The sequence below is a fragment of the Carcharodon carcharias genome, chromosome 21, assembly GCF_017639515.1.
Source record: "Carcharodon carcharias isolate sCarCar2 chromosome 21, sCarCar2.pri, whole genome shotgun sequence".
Taxonomy (NCBI): domain Eukaryota; kingdom Metazoa; phylum Chordata; class Chondrichthyes; order Lamniformes; family Lamnidae; genus Carcharodon; species Carcharodon carcharias.
Genome location: NC_054487.1, coordinates 28204049 through 28228371, shown reverse-complemented (window position 1 = coordinate 28228371; position 24323 = coordinate 28204049). Strand labels below are relative to the sequence as shown.

The following is a 24323-nucleotide window of genomic DNA, read 5'->3' as shown; positions in this document are numbered from 1 at the left end:
TCAAACAACTAATGATGACAGTGTCAGTGCTGAAGTACTATGATGTCAATGATGGAGTCACCTTGCAGTGTGACGCCAGCAAGACAGGCCTCAGAGCAACCCTAAGGCAGCAAGGACAACCAATCGTATTTGCATGCAGGATACTAACGCAAACGGAACGATGCAATGCTCAGATCGAGAAAGAGTAACTGGCTATTGGTTTTGCTTGTGAGCATTTTCATCAATACTTTCTTGGGAGAGACAACATAACAGTGGAGTCCAGCCATAATCCACTTCAAAATTTCAAAGCATTTTTCTCAAACCGCTATTATCTGCTCCAAAGTGACTGCAAAGAATTTTACACTGAAGGGTCATATGGACTTGAAATGCCAACTGTATCCCTCTCAGTAGATGCTGTCAGACCTGCTGAGTTTTTCCAGGTATTTTTGTTTTTGTTGCAAAGAATGTTATTTCATTTACAGAGATATCATGGGGATGAGGCATTCAAACAAGGGAAACAGATGCACATCGATGACATGTTGTCGAGGGCACTGTCCCCTGTGAAGAAGGTTGAGGATGCAACAGCAGAATGTGAGATCTTCCAGGTTCAACATGAAGCAGCAGCTTGACATGCTCTGGAAGTCATCAACCCAGCAGAGACATTGAATCTGACAGACAAGCCCCTTGCTCAAATCAAGTGAACTACCCAACAAGATGTAAATCACCAAGTGCTGCATGAAATAGTGATGAAAGGATGGCCTGAGGGCATCAAGGACACAACTGTGGTCACAAGAGCCTATTGGACATACTGAGATGAATTGACAGCCCAAGGTGGCATCTTGTACAAAGGAAATAGAGTTATTATCCCTAAAGAGATGAGAGGAGAGATGATGAAGCGCATCCATGCAAGCCATCATGGAATTGAATCAAGTCTGGGTGAGGTAAGAAAAGTTCTCTACTGGGCAAACATAAGCAATGAAATTAAAGACCACATCAGCCAGTGCAGTGCTTGTGATGAGTACCAAGTTAAACAAGCTAAAGAGCTGATGACGCATGACATCCCTGGCAGACCATGGATGAAGCTGCAAAAGAGATCTCTTCACTCTTGCAAGAAATGATTATCTTGTCACTATTAACTACTATTCTGACTACTGGGAGTTGGACCAGCTGACTTCACAGACAACTAGAATGCCTGAAAACACACTTCAATCATCTGGGCATTCCAGACATTGTGATAGGTGACAATGGCCCTCAGTTCACGAGTGAGGAATTCAGCCACTTCACAAAGGATTAGGAAATTCAACAACGCATTATCCCCGGTCAAACTGAAAGGCTGATGTGGTAGTGAAAACTGCCAAAGGAATCACCAAGAAATCAAGCAAATCAAGGCAGTAGAGAAAGACACTGGCATGGAGAGTAGTCCAGTCCAAAAACTAATGTCACGTCATACCTAAGCTACTCTTCCAATAGCCAGAAGTAGTAACAGGCGAGTGAAAAAAAATTCAAGGTGAAATACTTGAAAGCCGAAGTTCATTTTGACAAATCTATCAAACATCGCCAGAGTTGAGCATTGGAGAGCCTGTCAGGATACAAACTTTGAATGCTATTAACCCAGATAGAAGCTTGGGACATGTGTAGAGCAGTTGTCACTTTGATCATATGCAGTGGAAGTGAACAGCCAAATATACTGGCACAATGACAGGCCTAGAGAAGCTGTTCCTACATTGCAGATGATCAATCAGGAAGATGGGATCTCACCAGCTGCGCAGGGAACAGAACAACCAAACCCCCAGAGATCGACCGGACCCAGCAACAGAACTGGAACAACAACAATAGTTACTACAGCAACAAGTGCCAGGGACAACACTCCCCAGAGAGGGAACATCACCCAGATGAAAAGCCAATGACAAGGACGCACGCGTACCATTAAGAGACCTACACAATTTAACAACTATGTATGCAATGCATTTGCAGAGACTGAATAGAATAATGAACAGCTTGTAAATGCATAAGGACAGATGTGGTATAATGGATAACCTGGGTCATTCAGTTACACACAATAGTGCATGCAAATTTGGCTTTTGTTTGTTAGGGAAAAGGGGATGTTTGTGTATTTTGTTCATTATGAAAAGGGGGATGTTTGGGTTTTGAAATGCATTCATTACTGTATGTCCTATCTGGTTTGCCATAGTCATGTGACCTCTGCCATGAGGCACAGGGCTGGGGGAAGCCATCTTACACTCAGTTCAATAAAGACTTTGCACTGGATAGACTGTAGTCTTTGAACTTGTAACAGTTTCTGTGAGGAAATTAATGCCTCAAATTGAAGTTGATCTAGAAATACCAGATAAATGAGGAATATTGAAGGCAATAAAAGGTCTCATTTACCTTTATCCAAGCTGGTCCAAGCCTCATACAACCATGAGTTAAGTTTGTCATTTCTGGCGGATGCCATTATGCTGTCATTTGCACACATTCTTCAGTTCAGTGTAGGTACTTCTTCACAACCCACAGTAACAATGGAACTTTTAGAAGTGGCAGAATGTTTGTGTATTTCGGATCTGCCTTGTTTTCTGACTTCCCACTAAAAATTATGCTGTTTTTGTGTAATCTTAGCTTGAAAATAAATACAATCATTTAATCTAACAAGAGTGAAGAAAATAGAAAGGTAAGAAAATAAACTTGCATTTTACAGTGCCCTATAATATCACGCAGGAATAGTAATAACTTATATTTATATAATGTCTTTAACATAATATAACAATGTTCGAAGGTGCTTCACAAGAGCACTATGAAACAAAATATGATACCAAGCCACATATGGAGATATCAGCTCAGATGACCAAAAGCTTGGTCAAGGAAGTAGGTTTTAAGGACCGTCTTAAAGGAAGAAACTGAGGTAGAGAGGTGTAGGAAGGGTAATCCAGAGCACTTCAGAAATTACTTAAAGCACATCACAAATAATAATTTTGAAATGTAGGAACTGTTATGTGGCCAAATATAGCAGCCAGCTTGATGGCTGAGAGTGAACACTGGGAGAACTCCCAGCTCTTCTTTGAATAATTTCTTGGAAAATTTAATGCCCAACTTAAGCACTGTTTAACATTTCATCCAAAAGACAGCAACTTCAACAATTCAGCATTCATTCCTTGGAACATCCTAGGCCTAGGCTTAGGTTATGTATTCAAGCCCTACAGAGAGGTTGTAATTTCAAACTTGAGTGCAACAATTATTTAAGAGCTTGCTGGTAGATTGTCTGCTTTTCCTGTTGAATTGAATTATGCAACATTTGAAAATCCCAAGTGGATAGAAAACAACTGCTGGGATACAGATAATGTGTGAGTGGAGTGAATTAGCTTGTACCTTCACTGCTTCAACTTTCCTTCCTAACATCTCTTTCATCTTCTCTCCAAACTGCATTACCAATTCCACGCCATCCACTTCTTCAATCCTTATAAAGGGTTCCACATCTTTGTATTTCTAGATAAGAAGAAAAAAATATATCAGCAATGAATATAACAAAGTGCAGTGAACCAAAAGGCAACAATCAGTTACATATCTCAGCGAAGCATCTTCCTCAGCGAAGTGTGCTTGCACTGCTGCTGTACAACATCTACATGAATGACCAACCTATAGACAGTGTCACACGCCGTTTTATATATGCTGATGACTTATGTGTCACTGCCCAAAGCACTGATTTTAACGCCGTGGAGAAAATGCTTTCTGAGGCCTTGGAGGGACTAACATCCTACTATGAAGAAAACCACCTTCGGGCAAACCCATCAAAGACTCAAGTTTGTACATGCCACCTCAGAAACCATGAAGCCAAACACCAGCTTAAAGTAACCTGGTGTGGAGCAACACTGACGCATTGTGAGCACCCTATCTACTTAGGAGTCACCCTTGACAGATGCCTCACCTTCAAGAACCACATCGAAAAGACAAAGGCAAAAGTGAGCGCATGAAACAACATCCTGAATAAGCTCACTAACACAAAATGGGGAGCAAGCTCAAGAACACTGCGAACCAGTGCACTCGCTCTTTGCTATTCCTCTGCCAAATACGCCTGCCCTGCATGGGAAAGATCTACTCATGCTAAGAGGATGGATGCCGTTCTGAATGCAAGCTGCCGACTTATCACAGGTTGCTTAAAACCAACAAACACCAACAGCCTATATATCCTGGTGGGTATCACTCCCCCTGATATAAAGAAGAATGGCAGCCAGCAAGAAAGAGCGACTCCGTCAAATAACAGATGAGAGGCACCCTCTACACGGTCATACACCTACACCCAGCCGCCTAAATTCAAGGAAGAGCTTCATGAACAGTGTTGTTCCATTACAATCAACCCCGTCTGAAACCCGCATTGCCTTGTGGAAAGACCGGCTCGCCAGTCTCGAACAACCCCCAGTGATGGAAATTCTTACGGATGAAAGCCTTCCCCCAGGAGCTAATTGCAACTGGGCAACCTGGAAGTGCCTTAACAGACTTAGGACTGCTGTAGGTCATTCAAAGGTATCACTAAGCAAATGGGGATATACAACCAGTCTGACAACTTGTGAATGTGGAACTAAGCCACAGACTATGCCTATCGCTAGAGGAACCCTGCACTGTTGCAGATCTTGCCGAATTCAACAACAAGGCACAAAATGAGTTCAGTTCTGGCTGGGCCATGTATAGACTGTCCATGGACACGATAAGAAGAAGACTTACATACCTAAGTCTTTATTCATTAGGTGGATCCCATGGAATATTGAATGTGCAACAATTATGGATATCTTAAATATTATTGCTAATTAAAATGTCATGTTTTCACTTTACTAGTAGATCTCCTGTTGCAGTGCCCAAAGCTCCTCTGTTTTGAAACTTAGGGATGAATATGCTTTACAGGGAATAATGTGATTTATAGTGACTGAAAATGTCAAATTCCATTCTTGTTAACTGACAAATTAGGATATTTACTGCTGCTTTAGAGACTGATTTACATAACTTCATCCATTATTCTTTGAAAATTGAAAATGAGTGGCCTTTTATTTGATTATTATGGCTTAACCTTTTACAGAAAGGGAATACACAGCAAAGTGGATGAGATATGCAGCAGTTGAAAGTAATTATCTAACAGTTACCAATACTGGAGAGATAGTGGGATTTAGTTCAATACTATCACTTTCACCACTTATTGCGGTAGTACCTACAGGAAAGATAAGGCTTACTGTGATAGAATCTACCATCCCACAGCTGGTAGCATGGAGAAAGGCAAAAACAGCATCTTATGGTAACACCATCACCTCCAAGTCATACAACATTTTGGCTTGACCATTTATCATTGTTTTTCCAGCATCATTGGGTCAAAATCCTGGAATTCCTGAACTAACAGCAGTATGGGAGCACCATCACCAAGAAGTCTGCAGCAGTGCAACAAGGCCCAGTGGAAGCTTTCCCTAGAAGTTCGGGAAGGGCAGTAAATGTGGCCATGCCTACAGCACCTACATTCTGGAAACAAATGTGAAGTATTGGTTACAGCAGCAATCCTTTGCTTTGGTAGCAATGGGAAAATCCTGAGCTTTATTAACAATGAGGCATTATTCTGTCTTTGGTAGATCTGGGACATGTTCCTGGGTTTAACTGAATTGAGGGGTGGCCCTGGAGTTTGAAGTATTGCAATGAGACGGCTTATATGGAATCATTGCAGAGGGAGAATTGGGATTTGATGGGACCATCAAATGCAAACTTGAGATTTATTGCAATCAGGATTGGTTTGTGAGGTTTGATATTCTGTTGAATTGCTGATGAATGCCATGAGGTTGGGGAGTGCCTGAATAACAGCAGGTGTGAGGCTAAATATATGCCTAAGAGAATTTACAACTTTCTAAAGGATCTCTGCAGTGATGAATGGCATTTAATGATTGGTTCCTCAAATAACTCTGGCCCATCTGTGCATTTGGAGCAGAGGGGCTGAGATATGGATGTGAAATAATGGATGGAGGTATGGGTTTCCTGGATGTCCTGTAGTGTTTAACTGCAGGATATGTGTTAAATATCTTCTCCAGGTTTTTTTGCCTGACAGTCAGCTTGATTGACAACCTGTTATGTAAGAAAAGCTTGCAACCACCAGGTAGGTGTAGAAGTGGGGAGGGAGCAAAGATGAGAACATTTTGAGGGAGAGGTCACAGTTGTGGGGGGGGTGTGGCGATATGGTGATCATGGGAGTGGGTGCTAGATGTTGGCCGGGGGGTATAGTGTGATGGGGAATGAAATGGTGGTTGTGGGTTCACAAGATTGTGCTGGGGAGGGGTTGGTACTTGAGAGGATGGGGCCAAGATCTAAAGAGTCAGAGTTCATTGATCAGCCAGGTCATGGGGTTTCAGTGGTTAGACTGGTGGATCAGGAGGAAGCATTCCTCCTTCTCCTGGTTCAAAACTCATGCTGTAAAGGCATTTACCTGATGGGTCAAGTCCTTTTCATCTCCTTTTACCTGCCAAGTTTCTTGAAGCCAGGAAAACTTAGCCAACATTAATTAAAAATAGAATATAAGTTAAAGTGGAGGCAAGCAACCTCCTCAAAAGCTTTCAATGACTGGCCAACCTCCTGTGAGCAGATTGATAGCTCACCATTCACCCTGGCTGCTATAAAACTGGAAGTTAGGAAGTTTGAGACAGGTTGGGTTCAGGTTTTACTTTCTCACTTGACTCAAACTCAACCATTTTCAGGGGTTAAAATGACCTCTTCAGTGCCCCTGTTGATCTCTTGCTCACTTGCTGTCTCAGCTGTAATTAATTAGAATATTTACAGTTTGTAATAATCAGTATTAATACAGTTGATAACCAGGATTTTGTTTGCTTCTTTTTAACTTAAGGATTATGTGGGCCCAAGTCAGACCTGAAGTTAAAATGAGAGAGTGGGTTGATTTATGGTGTGAGTCGAAATATGGTGTGTGGGCCAACTTAATTAGGTGGGATGTGGAATTTATATTTTCCAATGGCAGGTTGAGATCCAGAGATTAAGGACGGAATCGAGCCAGATTTGCACTAAGTGCGGTAGCAGGCTGGAAAAAGAACATTTTACCCCCTAGCCGCAATGGCGACTTTTCCCACTGTATCATCTCAATCCCGTCTCATTAGTCATGCATTCTGTAAAGCATGCCGGGTCACTGACGGGCAGCCTCTCATTCACCCGCCCCGCTGTCAACGTGCTGCTTCCTAACGCCGGGCACACACCTCTCAGTGCTTCCAGCCCCATACTGCTGCACAGAAGACATGGCCCCAAAACGCAAGAAGACTGCAGCCCCCGGTTCAGTGATGCATCCCTGTGATGCTTTTTAAATGCCATGGAGGCCGGTCGTATTGTCCTCCAGCCCCATTCTGGCTAAAAGATGGGCAGCAACATTACCAACCTGGCTTAGGGGGTGGTGACTGCGGTGGTCAGTGCCAACACCCTGTAAAAGAGGACAGCCGTCCAATGCCGAAAGAGGATGAATGATCTCCTCCGTTCCATCAGGATGAGTTACTCTTCTCATCACTCTCAAATCACGGACTCACAAATCCATCACACATCCACAGGGATCTCACTCACTGGCAGTTCAAGGGGCATCACCATTCACTCTCTCACAAACACCTTCGTTGTCCTCATCCCAGACATGGCACCATTCACCACCCACACATACCAGACATACTCATCATCTGGCCTAGCAGGTGTCCTGCTTACACTCTCACCATCTCTATTCATGTAGGACAGGCTGGCACACAACAAGAGGGAGGGGTCTCACACTGGAGGAAGAATACCCAACATCAAGGTCCTCAAAGACTTTGAAAATAGATTCATACAGCTGACCAGCGAAGATCTGGACCATTCCTGTGCTTACAATGAGGTCAGCGGTGCTCAAACAAGAGGATCCAGCAGTGCAACAGCCATCAGACAACAATGCTGTGAGTGATGTGTCCTGTTTCACAGGCCACTGCCATGCACTAATTATCTCTCCCCTGCTTTCGCAGGCACATCAAGTAAACGGCCGAGAGAGTCCACAACCCAGGACATCGACTCAAGCCCCTAAGACACCTCAGAGGAGGAATCTGCTGAAACCCTAATGAAGACCAATCACAGTGCTAACCCACACCTGCCACCAGCACAGAGACACACAAGAGCAGGTGGACACGCTGCTTTACTCGATAGGCCCGATTGTAGATGACATCATTGTAAGACAAGTAATTAATGAATCATCGGCCTCCACCAGCGCAGAGACACACATCTCAATGGGACTAAGCTTTAGAGTAGCCTCAGGGTCACAATCTGGTGAACACATCACACTGCCTGATCCACAGCAAGCAGCGGGTCGGACTTCCCAGGATTCCAGCACTCAGGGGACTGCTGGAGGTCAGGAATCTGCTGAGTTTGAGTCAAATGATGAGCTCTGCACCCGGTCATACCTTAGTTGCTGGAGCTGCAAAGGAAAGCTCAGGAAGATCAGGAAGGGATGTCCATTACACTCCTCAGATTGCAAGGCACAATGGAAGAGCCTGAGGTGATAGCACCAGCATGCCAATGCACTGAGGCCAACATTATAGGATGGCAGCCACCATGGAGCCTAGGTCCAAGACATCAATCTTGCACTGCTGTATGGGTTGAACTCCATTGCTGACTCCATAGTTGGCTTCCAACAGCGTCAAGGCGAGACAGATGCCAGGCAGCTTGATCTTGCTCCGGCCACTGTTATGAAGATATTAATATATATAATGTTATTGGAAATTATTTTAAATTGGATTTGTAGTGGAGTCTGTCTGTGGGTATGAGAGTGTGTCTTAATTGGATTAAAACCAGCTCGTCTGGGTGCTTTGATGAATTAGTAGTTTTGAGGTGTTAAACAGTAAGGTTCATTTGCATTTTGTTGAAAAAACTATTCAAAGACGGGGGGTGAAATCTTGCACCTAGCTAGGAAACACTAAGCAATATGTTTATATTACTAATAAAATTGGTACTATGAAAGGGGTTTTATTGTTAGAAGAGGTGGAGTTCAAAGGGCCTGGTGATACAATGGCCAGGATCTTTGGGCTGGCGAGTGGGGGGGGGACGGGGCCCACTCGCCAACACATAAAATGATGCGGGATGACATCATCACCCCGCATCATTTCAATTTTCAGGTCAGCAAGGGGGCAGCTGAATCAACTGCGCGCCTGCCAGCCTGTCAACAGCATATTGAGGCCATTTAAAAAGTAATTGACATAATTAATGGACCTGCCTGTCCAACCTTAAAGTTGGCGGCAGGCCGGGAGCCCTGACAGGTTTCAGAAAAAGCACAAAATCTCATCCACAGGTGGGATGAGGTTTCAGGAGGGTTTTTAAAAATTTGATAAAGGTTAAAGTGATGGACATGTCCCAACTCATCTGACAACGTCACATGAGGGGACATGTCAGGGAAATTTTGTTTGTGCACCTTTGCAATTTTTTAATTTGGCGCCGATCACTCTGAGGTGCTACATAAAATGGCGGCATGCCCCCGATTGGGGGTGCCGATTGGAGGTGCGCCTGCCTGTGCCCACTCTTGCACTTCCCCCTGATGGGGTAACTTCTTCCCAATGAGAATTTGCATTCAAAGGGAAGGCTAGGTATATGCAGAAAAGAGTTTTGTGTATGTAGGTCAGAGGCATGTAAGATATATGCCACTTGTAAGCCTACACTGGTGCAAAGGAACCAAAACACATGGGATCTCATTTTGAATTCGGTAAAATGTGCTTTGCCTGCTGTCTATTTAAAGTCTATGGGTTGTTGTTGCCTTGGTGAAGATTTACCTGGGAGTGATTAATTTGGGATTTATTTAAAAGTTATTATGGTAGTAATTTGTAGACATGTGTATGTGTTTAATTCCTTCTTAAATTAATAAATGTGTAATTTAATTTATATAAAAACATTTGGAGGCTTGGTGATTTCATTTCTGAATTCAGAGCTGCAACTCAAACACACCATTTGAAAGTATAGGTTATGACAGTTGTTTAAAATTTCCCTCTGGGATTTTAAATAACTCAGCCTTTACTAACTGCTGTATCATAACAATTGGGGACTCTTGGTGGGATTATAACTGTAATTCCTTGATCGGTTTGGAATTGGTGAAACATAAGGTTATGACTACAAGCAGCACTTTAAATTCAGAAGTTGGTGAGGTTTTTTAGAAGTGCTGAGACTGCAAGATGGCTTTGGCAATTGCTAAGACTTGCTTGGGAGTAGAAGACGTAACTCTGATTGGGCTGCTAAAAATAACCAAGAGTAAGTTAACAGAGTTGGCAGATAAGTTAAAATTGGAGTTACCTGCAGGGGCTAGGAAATTAGATATAATTAAAAGTGTAGCACAGCATCTACAGTTGGAAGTGATACCTGACACTCGTGAGTTACAGCTGGAGGGAGTGAGACTTCAGTTTGAAATGAAGAAGCTTGAATTTGAACAAAGAAAGGAACTGAAAAAACTTGAATTAGGAGCCAAGGAAAGAGAAATAGCATTTAAAAGGGAGCCAGCAGAAAGACTCGAGAAAGAAAGGAAGCTGGAACTGGAATTTCAGGCAAGAGAGAAACCTGCTTAAAAGGCTGGAAGTTAAAAAAGAGATCTCAGATTCTGAGGAGAGTTCCTATGATGAAAAAACCTTTAACCTAAAATGCAGTGGGGAGATGTTTACATTTGTATAAGCTCTTCCAAAGTTTGAGGAAAAAGATGTTGAAGTGTTCTTTATTTCATTTGAGAAGATAGCTGAACAGGTGAAATGGCCACAGGAATACTGGATGTTATTATTACAGTCTAAGTTGCTGGGTAGAGCACATGAGGTATATGCTTCATGATCTGAAGAGGTATCGGTGAATTATGTTGTGATGAAAAAGGTTACTGTGAGCACATATAAGTTGGTTCCTGAAACATACAGGCAGAAATTTAGGAATATGAGAAAGCAGCCTGGGCGAACTTATATTGAGTTTGAGAGAGTAAAACAAAGTAATTTTGACCGTTTGATACGGGCATTAAAAATAGAGACAACATATGCAGCTCTTAGGGATGTAATTCTTTTGGAAGAATTAAAAGACTCAATCCCTTCAGTAGTGTGGAGGAGCAGAGAACTGAAATGGTAAGACAAGCAGCAGAGATAGCTTTTGATTATGAGTTAGTTCATAGAGCTAAACCTTTTTTGTCACCCTTTCAAATCAGGGAAGGATAGAAAGTGGGAAGGTGAAAGGAAGGTGGTTGGTCAGGGAAGAGAAGGAATAGGTGGAAATTCCCAGGAAATTTCTTCTCAGAATAAAATGGAAGGTGCTGAGGGTTGGAGTGACATTTGAAAATGGAGGTATTTTCATTGTAATAAAGTGGGGCACAGGAAGTCAGTGTGTTGGAAATTACTGGGAAAATCTGTTGGAATTGTTGGGGTACAGAAAAGTTCTGGAAGGAAAAGTACTGTGGGTTCTGAGGTTCAGGCAAGGGAGAAAACAGTGGTTTGGGTACAGATAAAACAGGAAGAATCAGTGATAGGTAAAGAAGTGAGAATGTGTTCACAATTTACCCAAGAGAATTCCGAGGAGCAGGTTGCAGAAATATTTAAAGACTTTGTGTGTGAAGGTAAAGTCTTTCCATGTGTACATGGTGGAGCTGGTAAAGATGTTAAAATTTTAAGAGACACAGGGGCTAGTCAATTTTTAATGTTGTGGGATAGCAATATTTGTTGTTCAGAGGGGGTATTGCAGGAGCAAATGATAATAAGTGGGGTTTCTGGAGATGCTAAATATATTCTGCTGTGGAAGGTAAATTTAAAGAGCAATTGGAAGGCAGGTGAAGTTATTGTTGGAGTAGTGGAAAAATTGCCCATTGCAGGGGCTCAATTTATCCTGGATAATGATATGGCTGAATCACAAATGTGAGTGATGGCTAGGGTAGTTGAGCAGCCTGTAGAAGTGTTTTCAACAGATGTTACAGAGGGAGCATCCTGAAGTGTTTCCAGATTATATGGTAACGAGGTCACAGGCACACATTTGAAACAAGAAAACCAAAGCGCATGCAAGAAGAAGGTGTTGAAATCCAATTAGTTGGCACTGTGTTTGATAACATTTTTTCAGGAGGAAAGACTACAGGATAATTCAAATGAAGTGTTTAACTCGAGGTTAGTGGGGGTAACAGAAAAATGATTTGCAATTACAGCAGTTACATCAGAAAGTGTATTCAGAAACAGAGGCATATTCCAATATGTTATAACCTTAAGGGAGATTTTTTAATGAGAAAATAGAGGCCAGATGATGTCTCAGCAAATTAAAGCTTGAGTGAGGTGCATCAAATTATAATCCCATTAGGATATAGAAATGAGATACTGAGGATTGCTCATGAAACTCAAATGGGGGGACATTTAGAAATTAGAAAGACACAGGCAAAGATACAGAGGTATTTTTTGGCTAGGATTGCATAGGGATGCAGTCAAATTCTGTAGAATCTGTCATACATGTCAAGTAACAGGGAAACCACAAGCAGTGATTAAGCCAGCACCTTTAATCCCAATACCAGCATTTGAAGAACCTTTTGCTAGAGTCATGATTGATTGTGCAGGACCTCTCCCTAAGACTAAAAGTGGAAATCAGTACTTACTAACAATAATGGGTGTGTCTACCAGGTTTCCCGAAGTGATGCCTTTAAAAAATATTACAACTAAGAAGATTGTGGAGGAGCTAATTTTTTTTTTTAACAAGATATGGTTTACCTAAGGAAATACAATCAGATCAGAGGTCAAATTGCATGTCACAGCTGTTTAAAGGAAGTAATTAACAGTTTGGAGATGATACCGTTTAAGTCAACAGCTTATCATCCAGAATCACAAGGAGCCTTAGAAAGATGGCATCAAACTTTAAAGTCTATGATGAAAATGTTCTGTCGTGATTATGCACAGGATTGGGTTACAGGAATTCCATTCTTGTTATTTGAAATTAAAGACACTCCTAATGCATCGACTGGTTTTAGCCCTTTTGAACTAGTTTATGTTCATGAGGTAAGGGGACCACTGAAATTAATTCATGAGAAATTGGTGGGTCAAAATTCAGAAATTATTCTCTTGGACTATGTATAAATTTCAGGGAAAGATCGAACAGAGCATACAAGTTGGCTAGGCAACATTTAAAGGTCTCATAGCAAGTGATGAAAGTGAAGACAGATAAGAAAGTTAAAGCTCACAGTTTTGTTTCTGGAGAGAAAGCATTAATTTTGTTACCGGTGCTAGGCAATTCATTAAATGCAAGATTTAGTGGGCCTTACAGGATTGAAAAGAAATTGATTGAAGTAAATTATTTAATAAATACTCCAGGTAGAAGAAAGAAACAGAGGGTGTGTCAAGTAAATATGCTTAAAAAGCACTTTGACAGGGATGAGGAACAAAAAGAGGTATTATAGTGATGGTGGATGGTAAGAAAGAGGTAGAAGTGCAGGACTTTGAAATTGATATTCCTCTAATCAAAATGGATAATGAAGGGGTGCTTGAAAATTTAAATGAAATATTGAATTACTTTCCAAACAAGTGTTAAAGTGATTTGAAAAAGATATTACAGTCACACAAACCTATTTGTGGGAATAAATTGGGAAAGACAGGTTTAGCTCTACATGATGTCTCTGTACAGGTTTCATCTTCAATAAGGCAGCATCCTGATAGCGTAAATCTGGCAAAGTTATCACAAGTACAAAAAGAAATTGATTTCATGCTTCAAAATGATATCATTGAATCTAATTGCAGTAAATGGAGTTTGCCTATTGTGCTGGTACCGAAATCTGATGGAACACAAAGACTGTGTGTGCACTATCGAAAGGTGAATGCAATGACAAAAGCAGATTCATATCCAATTCCAGAGTTGAAAGATTACATTGAGAAAGTTGGACAATCACAATTTATCACAAAGATTGACTTGCTAAAAGGATATTGGCTGGTACCATTGTCAGAGACAGCAAAGGAGGTATTGGCTTTTGTAATGCCAAGTGGACTATATCAGTTTAAAGACATGCCATTTGGTATGAAGTATGCACTAACAACATTTTAAAGATGGAAAAACAAAGTAATTGCAGGTCTCAGCAATTGTGCAATTAAGCAACTGATGACCTAATAGTTTTCAGTCCTACATGGGAGGGGCATATGCAGCATCTGGAAGGATTATTTTTTCAATTCAAGAAGCTAATTTGGTGACAAACTTGGCTAAAAGTTAATTTTAAAAAGCACAAGTTACATATCTAGGCCATACAATTGGACATGATAAGGTGGCTCCAAGAGATGCAAAAGTCAAGGCTATCATGGATTTCCCACTGCCTACAACAAAACAAGAAGTTTTGAGATTTCTGGCATGAGTGGATTTTACTGGAAATTTGTACCAAACTTTCGCCAAGTGGTTGCTCCACTGACTGAACTATTAAAAAAGAACAAGAAGTTTCAATGGACACTGGAGTGTCAGAAGGCGTTTGATAGTTTGAAAACTGCATTAACCTTGACACCAGTTTTGGCCGTATCCAATTATGCCAGGCAATTCAATTTGGCCGTTGATGTAACGATACAGGCATCGGGGCTGTACTGTTACAAGAAGGTGGCACTGGAATTGAAAAACTGATAGGGTATTTTTCACAGAAGCTGAATGTACAACAGAGGAGATATTCAACAATCGAAAAAGAGACCTTGGGTTTGGTGTTAGCATTGCAGCATTTTGAAGTTTAGGTTGCAGCAATTCATCAGAAACAATTGTTTATACAGACCACAATCCTTTGTCATTTTTGGACAAATTTTGAGACAAAAGTGCGAATTTTCAGGTGGAGTCTATTATTACAACCATTTAATCTATGGATTGTACATGTTGCTGGTAAAGAAAATCCGTTCGCAGATGCATTATCAAGAGTTTGAAGTTTAAAGGAAAATTGGACAGTTTTTAAAAGAAACCTGGACACTGAACTGGAGTGATTTCTGTTGATGCCAAGGACTTGTGAATACATATTGTTATGTTAATACATGCATCTGATAGTGTAATAAGTATAGGAGATAGTGTGAGATGGGTTATTAAAAATGGAGCTGTCTTTTAGATTTATGATGGTTCATTTTTCAATAGGGAGGGAGATGTCATGAAGACACTAATGTACATAATGTTATTGGAAATTATTTTAAATTGGACTTGTAGTGGGGTCTGTGTCTGTGGGTGTGGGTGTGTATGTCTTAAGTGGGTAAAGCCAGCTAGTCTGGGTGCTTTGATGAATAGTAGATTTGAGATGTTAAACAGTAATGTAGAGGGTACATTTGCATTTTGTTGAATAAACTATTCAAAATCTGGGGGTGAAATCTTGCACCTAGCTAGGAAACACTAAGCAATATGTTTATATTACTTATAAAATTGGTACTATGAAAGGGGTTTTATTGTTAGAAGAGGTGGAGTTCAAAGGGCCTGGTGATACAATGAGAATTTGCATTCAAAGGGAAGGCTGGGTATATGCAGAAAAGAGTTTAATGTGTGAAGGTCAGAGGCATGTAAGATCTTTGCCACCTGTAAGCCTACAACTATGCAAAGGAACCAAATTGCACTGGACCTCATTTTGAATTCGTAAGATAAAGGGTGCTTTGCCTGCTGTCTGTTTAAAATTTTATGGGTTATTGTTGCCTTGGTGAAAATTTACTGAGAAGTGATTCATTTGGGATTTGTTTAAAAGTTATTATGGTAGTAATTTGTAGACATGTGTATGTGTAAAATTCCTTTTTAAATTAATAAATGTTTAATATAATTTATATAAAAACTTTTTGAGGTTTGGTGGTTTCATTTCTGAATTTAGAGTTGCATCTCAAACATACCAATTGAAAATATAAATTTTGACAGTTGTTTAAAGTTTCCCTCTAGGAGTTTAAATAACTCAGCCTTTACCAACTACTGTGTCATAACACTGCCCCTTCTCCTCAAGCAGTCAGCCAGGGGCCCTCAGCCACACATAGGGAGGAGGATCAGCAGGTGCAGACCCCAGGGCCATCCACCCAGGTGACTCCAGGAGTACCTGGCCCATCTGAATTCCCTCTTCCAGTGACCCCGGCAACTCCAGCTCTATAGGCCGAGGAGGGTGCCGTTGCCACACAGCAGGACCCTGAGAGCAGCCTGGGGCCCTCCGGGTCTTGGCCATCCAGAGGACGCCCATCAAGGTCATCACAGACAGGGCATAGCGGTCAGCAGGCTGCCTCCACCTCCACTGTGGATGCCAGGGGAGCATCAAGACATAGCAGCAGAGTTAGGAATGTTAAGAAGATGTAGATGCACAGCCTGGGCATGGGTGTTAATCACTTGTATATAATGTTCACTTTGTTAATAAACTCCCAAGAATGTCTCCCTGCCTATGGCTCCTTGTTCTGATGAACAGTGTTCATGTCGCTCAGATGTGAAACCTTGGTCCCTGCAGAAGATAAAGGCAGGTGACTTGGTCCAGGGCCTCTTCCCTGTGCTTTGCGCAACCTTCCCAGCACACTGATGGTGTGCTTTCACTGTCACTGGTCACATCAGTCATGCTTGATCCTCGATGGGGCTTATCATTGCTGCCAGAATGCCCTGGACCGGTAGCACAGAGTTCCGTCATTCTCTCTGTGTGCTCCCAGCACCTTTGATATGCGGCTGGCCCCTCATCCAATCGGCATCTGTGTCTATGACAACATGGTCCTGAAGGGTTCAGCTCACGAAGAATGCCCTAGGGTCAGGAGAAATTAAACTTTCTATGCTGCATCTCCATGATATGACCCTATTCACAGAGCACAAGCCAGGTGCCATCAACCAGTCAGGAATCAGGCATTCACCTAGGCTATGTGAGGATTTTTGGCATGTACCCACTGCATGCCAGCATCATACTCCTGAAATGTAGGGACTATGGGCATCCACTGCATCTCCATGACAGGAGCCTTATCACAGAGGGTATGTGCGCTGCCATCAGCTGGACAGGAGACAAACATTCACAGATGCAATGTGAGGATCTGTGGTGTCTCCTCACTGCATGTCACCATTATCCTCCACGAACCTAGCAGCTATGAGCGCACGTGCCTTGTCCAGCCAGTGCACTGACCTCATCGTCAGTATCCTCACCTTCAAGGGCCTCCTCACACTCATCCCCATCGAAATCCTCCTCATTGGGGGAGAAGTTCAACTCCTCCATCTCCATCTCAGCCAGCTCCTCACCATGTTGCAATGCCAGGTTGTAAAGGGCACAGCAGGTGACGACAATGCGTGACACCCTCTGTGGACTGTATTGCAGGGCTCCACCAGACTGGTCCAGGCATTCGAACATCACTTTCAACATTCCAATGGTTTGCACTGCCAAGGTGCGAGTTGCACTCTGAGGCCACCACACAGGTGTCATCAGCCACATCCTCTGTGGGTAGGCCTTGTCGCTGAGGAGCCAACCCTGCAGCTTCTGTAGACCCTGCAGGTGTTAGAGATCTGAGACTGACTGCGAATGTTGTCATGGACACTACCTGGAAACCAAGCATGAACCTGTGGATGCGTTTATGATGGTTGCACACCAGCTGAAGCCCTTGCCATTGGTGTAGTTGACCGCTTGTTGCCATGGAGATCTGAGCACCACTTGAATGCAGTCAATGGCATCCTGCATCTGTGGGAAACCTGAGATCTGTGCAAATCCCAGTGCTCTTGCTTCCTGGCTTTTCTGATCCAGGACGAAATGCACAAAGTTGTTTGCCTTCGCAAAGATGGTATTCATGACCTCATGGATGTATTTGTGTGTGGAGGATTGTGATATCCCACAGAGGTCACCTGTGGAGCCCTAAAAGGAGCCACTGGCTTAAAAACTGAGCACTATGGTCACTTTCATTGCCACTGGCAGTGGATGCCCTCCATGTCCCTTTGGAGCCAAATCCTACAGCAGCTGGCAGATGTGACCGACCCAGACATGCACAGTCTTTGGCAACACTGGTTCTCGGTCATCTGCAGGAATGACAAGCACTGTCTATAGACCCTAGGTCTAGCTAGCCACCAACCAGCGATTGACCACAGTGAATCTTAAGCGGCATGCGCAGGAGCCCCAGCCACCCCTTCTTCCTGAGGTTGCTGCTCTCTTCTCCTTCATCTCCACGCTCTGTAAGCCATGAGGCATATAGCTAGGTCACCAGGTGACATGCTCCTGATGTACTCCTCTTGCAGGATGAAAGAGAGGGGCATGTGTGTTAGCTTGGGTGTACTAAGAATTTCTCTTAGTCTGTAGGCCTCTTAATGCATCCCAGAGAGTGCTGGCCACCACTTGGATAGCCAGAATTTAGTGCGCTGTATGACTGCCCGAAATCCCACCCTCCTCCGCCCCACTCCACCCGAACAATTGGTGGCAGCTTTGCCTGTTGGACTGCATGCTGTGCTCTCAGCTCAGGCATTCTCCTAAACCACATTGCAAGGCTGCACTGTTAACTTGAACCACCAGGGAGACCAGTCCAAACTAGGATTCTGGCATTGCAAAGAGCTGTGAGCACCTCCCCACCAGTGACGGGTCCATGGCCAGCTTTCACAAGGAGATTTTATGATGTGCGCAGTTGTCCAATTATTCTGGAGTCCACTAAAACGCTCATTAGTTTGCAATCTGTGCCCGTGGGATGAAAAGCTCTGGAGCATTTGGTGGCGCTTTCAGGCCTCTGCATTGCAGATAAGCTCGAGGCTCGACTCCAATTATATCAATGTGGCTGCACCTGAACTGTCTCAGGAATGGCCACTTTAAACAAGGTTTCCCTTATGCATGGCTGCTCCCTCCCCGGCACCACCTCGCATGTACTTGAGCACTACCATCAACCGCACTGCAGCCTTAGCACCCCCCCCGACCCCCCACCAACTCACCTCAACCATAGGGTAGCCCTTGCGCACCCCCCCCACCCCCCCCAACTTGCCTCAACCACAGTGCAACCCTTGCCCCGGCACCACATTGTCAGCCAGCTGGGAAAATGGGGCTTGCTTGTGAATCTCGCCTGAAAGCATGGCGCCTCAACCTTGAGGTCCAACAGGCAACCTTCACGAGCTCTGCACAACATTACTGTGTACTCACCTCCAAGTTCCCCTCAAAGATCAGCTCGCCAGGTGCACGCCTTATAAATGCTATTGCGAAACATATCAGCATGCAATCACACTGATATGCTCAGATGGTCCAGCAGGGGGGCTGATTCCAGCAAGTTGGGCTTATAATGATATGCAGATGTATTACAATAAAGTTCCTGACGTACAGAGGCAGGAAGTGCGGTCCACCATTGACAGGCGGAGCAAACGATTGCAAACTGGTTTCACAGCGTCGTGAAACTGATTTTTGGCCTTCCCATCATGTTGTCCGCTTACACCTGCCATGACACCCAATGCCAGTGGGCATGGAGAATTCCGCCCTAAGTCAGTGGCATGTTTGTGCCATGACAAGCTTCACACCAGTCTTTGGTGGGTTCAAGCTTGTAATATATTTGCATGCCATGGATATTCCTTGGCATAAAACTTTTAAAAATTACTTCCTACCTACAAAATAAAGTCAGTGGCACATGAGAATCTTGGGGCATCCAGTTCATGTTTGTTTAAAGGTGATGTGCACCAGTTGGCTTTAAGCAGCTGTGTGTAAGGTCAGCGGTTTTCCTTGTTGAACTGTTTGGCACAAGGACGGCGAGCAGGAGGCTGGCATCTTATGTGGAGGCTCACGACCAACAAGATTAAGTCAGTTGTGACAGCGGTATGTGGAGCAGGGTTGCGGGCATGGAGGAGTGAAGTGGGAAGGGCCTGGCTTCCTGGGTTTGTTGGGGGGAACAGTTAGTCAAGGTAAGAAAATGATAGCCTAAGAAGGGGGGGGGGTGGTGAGGGGGCACGGGGGCTGTGTCCAAATGCAGGTCCATCTCAGGATGTTGGCTGGTAGAATGCTTACAGGGCTTTGAGTTCACCTACAGCGTTTCAATTTATCCCCACTGAAAGTGTTCTTGGACAATGTCCTTCACAGTGTCTAGAAGGGAGGGCCAGCTGAACCTGCAAGTTCAGCCATGTCCAGAGTGATGAGTATAATGCTGGACATTAACATGAACATTCAATAAAGAGTGAACAAATAAACCACAACATTGTTTATCACAATAAAGCAAATGTCCCTAATTCCCCTGGAACCATCAATGTTTGCCAAACATGAGATATGCCAAAACAGAAACAGAATTACCTGGAAAAACTCAGCAGGTCTGGCAGCATCGGCGGAGAAGAAAAGAGTTGACGTTTCGAGTCCTCATGACCCTTCAACAGAACTGGGCGAATATTAGGAGAGGGGTGAAATATAAGCTGGTTTAAGGTTGGGGGGGGTAGTGGGGGGAGAGAAGTGGGGGGTGGTGTGGTTGTAAGGACAAGCAAGCAGTGATTGGAGCAGATAATCAAAAGATGTCACAGACAAAAGAACAAAGAGGTGTTGAAGGTGGTGCAAGTCCACTTAGCTCTCTGACTAAGCTAGTCTCAACATATAGTGATGGTGTACATATGAATAAAGTGAAATCAATGTAATGTGAAATATTTACAAGTGGTATTTAATTTTGTAAAACACCCGTGCCACCTATGTGCTCTCAAGTGTTACGTTAATGGCAATTAAGTAGGGCAGGAAAGTTTGCAGAGTCTCCCTGTTTGACCAGGAGGCTCCTAACCCACCCATAGCTGCAACATTTTATCTCATGGCAGGTTTCACCATCGAAAAGCATTCCCCGCCAGGTGATCACGTGTTTCCCTTGTACACCAACGGCACTTTAATATTTAATTGTAATCGCGTAGGAAATAGAAAAAAGCAAGAGTGTGGAACTGGCACACACTTCCAGTTACACTGTCGGCAATGGCACTTTGTTGCCAAAATCCTCCCCTGATTCCCAATTACTTTATCAAAATGAGATTTTACCATTTAAATTAAGGCCGCCTTTCTCTTGGATGACGCCCTTTCTGTGCTTGCTTTCAGGCAAGTTAAGATGGGGAGGAGCAGGTATGCATTAGGAATAAGGGGTAAACAGCTGTGCCTCCCCATGCAACCCATACCATTCTTGCTGCTGGGGGATGGGATTAAAATCAGGGACTGAAATCTCCAATGCACATCATCTCCACATCTTCTTAACAACCTCTCCTTGCATTAGTACCAGCTATTCCACAAGATCCATGAAGGTTTTTTTTCATTTCTCTCTAACTACTGTAATGTACTTCCTATAAAACAAACCATCAGCACATTCCAGTATCAGATATCATGGGGCAGAAATTCCTTTAGCCTCATTCTTGTGTCTGAAATAGGTACCAGTGCATGACACATTTGCCCCCTCTGGGAGGTCTGAACTCAGCCCTAAATGGTCCCCAGGTCTCAATAATATTATTTGGGTGAGCAGCCTGTACCTGCTGTGCCCCCAAAGCTTACTAATTTTAAGGGTGTAAACACTGTACCGCTTGTCCCACCAGCAGCGACACCAAAGGACAAATCCACATGTGATATAACCAATGTTCTATAAAAAAACATTAGCTTTCTTTGAATGTTAATTTGTAGACACGATCCTTGGCTATTTGTTTGCTCTCATTATAACCATATCAACTTGCATTGCTACTTATAGCAATCCCAATCTGTATTCATAGATCTCTTTGCTCCTCAACCTAATTTGGTTGCATATCTTCCAAGCGGCCTCCTTAATCTTCTTTCCCAAATGAACCATTTCACATTTGCTATTGTGTTGCAATCTTGTATATGATTAACAGGATTTTTCGGATGCCAGAGTTTCCCATGCCACTAACTGAAGGATCAGTGGGGAGCAATCCCACAGTCATTTAACCTTCCAAGGATGTTAATTGACTGTAGATAGAACTTTCACCCCTCACTCAGGTAGAAATCCCACCTCAGAGAGCTGCAGGCCAATCTGATTGGGTGGCAGTTCTGCACATAGGAAAATATGACTTAGGAGCTGGAGTAGACCATTCAGCCCTTCAAACCTGCTCCACCATTCACTAAGAGCATGGCTGATCTGGTTGTGGTCCCAGCTCCACTTTCCTGTCTGCATCGCATAACCCTTGACTCCCCTGTTTAACAAAGATCTATCTAACTCAGCCTTGAATAAATTTAAAGGCCCAGCCTGCACTGAGCCATGACTCAGTTCCCTCCACCAAACCCAGGAAGCCAGGCACTTCCTACTTCACTCCTCCATTCCCACAATCCCACGCCACATACCCCCAGTCACAACTGGCTCACCCTTGCCAGTCTCAAGCCTCCATGTAAGCTGCCATCCTCCTGCATCCCTCCCTTGCGCCAAACAGTTCAACAAGGAATACCACCAACCTAACACACAGTTGCATAAAGCCGACTAGTGCACGCCACCTTTAAACAAACCGGGTGCCCCAAGATTTTCATGCACCACTGACTTTATCTTGTAGGTAGGATGTCATTTTAAAAAGTTTTACCTAATAAGCATTCATAGCATGCAAATTTATGACCAGTATGAATGCATCACAGGCTGCCGTGAGGCGCGACATGGCGCAAACTGTATCTTTTTTCAAATAAGAAGACCAAAAGTGTACTCAGTACTCCAGATGTCGTCTCACCAAAGCCCTGTACATTGGCAGTAAAATGTCCCCACTTTTATATTCCATTCGCCTTGCAATAAATACCAACGTTCCATTTACCTTCCTAATCACTTGCTGTACCTGCACATTAACTTTATGTGATTCATGTACCAGGACATCCTGATCCCTCTGTACCACCGAGTTCTGCAATCTTTCTCCATTTAAATAAAATACTGTTTTTCTATTCTTCCTGCCAAAAATGGACAAGTTCACATTTACCCACGTTATACTCCAACTGCCAAATTTTTGCCCACTCACTTAACCTGTCTATATGCCTTTGCATATACCTCCTCTATATACCTGTCTATATACCTCCTCTTGACAACTTACTTTCCTATCTACCTTGGTGTCATCAGCAAATTTATCTACCATATTTTCAGTCCCTTCATCCAAATCATTGATATAGATTATAAATAGTTGAGGACCCAGCACTGATCCATTTGGGACTCCATTAGTTATGTCTTGCCAACCTGGAAATGACCCATTTATCCCTACTCTCTGCTTCCTGTTAGCTAACCAATCCTTTATTTGTGCAAATATGTTACCCCCTAAACCATGTGCTCTTAGCTTGTGTAGCAACGTTTGACGTGGTACCCTTTCAAATGCCTTTTGGAAATCCAGGTACACCACATCTATCAGTTCCCCTGTATCCACCATGAACATTACTTTGTCAAACAGTCTGATAGATTAGTTAAATACAATTTCCCTTTCTCAAAGGCAGGTTGGCTCTGCCTGATTACATTGTGATTTTATAAGTACCTTGCTAAAACCTCCCAGGAGTACCAGCAGCAACAGTGGCCATGACTGGGACTACGAGGAGTACACAGATTCTAAGTCCTGGGGCTGAATTTTATTCTCCCCCACCTGCAGGTTTGAATGCAGGGTCCTATAAAATCCTGCATGTGGCCTTCCTGCTGCCTACCTGCACACCCCTGACCTGAATGAAATTTTACGAGGGACCAGTGGAGGCACGAGTGTCCTGCCTACCCCTGGGCCTATTGGGCTCTTATTGAGACAGCTATAGCTGTACAGGCTGGTGTCGAGCAAGGGGTGGGATCTCCATTACAGGTGCCCCCCCCCCACTCCCCCCACCCCCCATCTCTCCCCCCCCACCCCCCATCTCTCCCCCCCCCCACCCCCCATCTCCCCCACCCCCCATCTCCCCCACCCCCCATCTCTCCCCCCCCACCCCCCATCTCTCCCCCCCTCCCCCCCCCCCCCCACACACACCCTCCAGGAGCACACTTCCCCCTTTACACTACCTCACTGGCCTCTCAAACCCAGTCCCCCACCCCTCTCATCCTCCTCATTGGGGCCTGCCTGCCCAACCCTGGCAAAATCCTCCCCACTTTGTGTTCGGCTCTAGCAATGACCTCCGTTGGGCTGCGTAGTTCCAGCAGTGGCTACCACACCTGCTTGCCGCTACTGGCACTACAGAGCTGTTAGCTGATTGGCTGGCAGGTGGAACCCCCTCTCCCTGAGAGACAAAAATCCCACCTCCAGGCTAGTAACAGCCAATGGCCGTTAAATGACAGGGAGGGGGTGACGGAGCAACAATTCTTCCCATGGGTGGGCTCCCCACTGACCTTTGCTGGCAAAAAAGGTGTGGGGTTGAAGGAACCATGGGGCCCCATAAAACTCAGCCCCCTAGAGTCCAAAACTAGATAAATGCAGGGGAGTCTTACAGTGGGGAGGAGATAGGAGGCCTGGGCGTGTGGGCAAAGGGTTTTGATGGAGAAGCCAGTGGGAAGAGAGTACACATGGTGGGGGGATGTCAAATCTGG

General features: G+C 43.8%; 1 protein-coding gene across 1 annotated transcript in view; it reads right to left on the bottom strand.

Moving 5' to 3' along the window:
• cacna2d4a (calcium channel, voltage-dependent, alpha 2/delta subunit 4a) overlaps positions 1-24323 on the bottom strand; it is a 709103-nt gene that overhangs the window by 621965 nt on the left and 62815 nt on the right. Inside the window, exon 6 of the mRNA XM_041215640.1 lies at positions 3343-3459. Coding sequence (XP_041071574.1) covers positions 3343-3459 — 117 coding nt within the window. The remainder of the gene's footprint in view (positions 1-3342; positions 3460-24323) is intronic.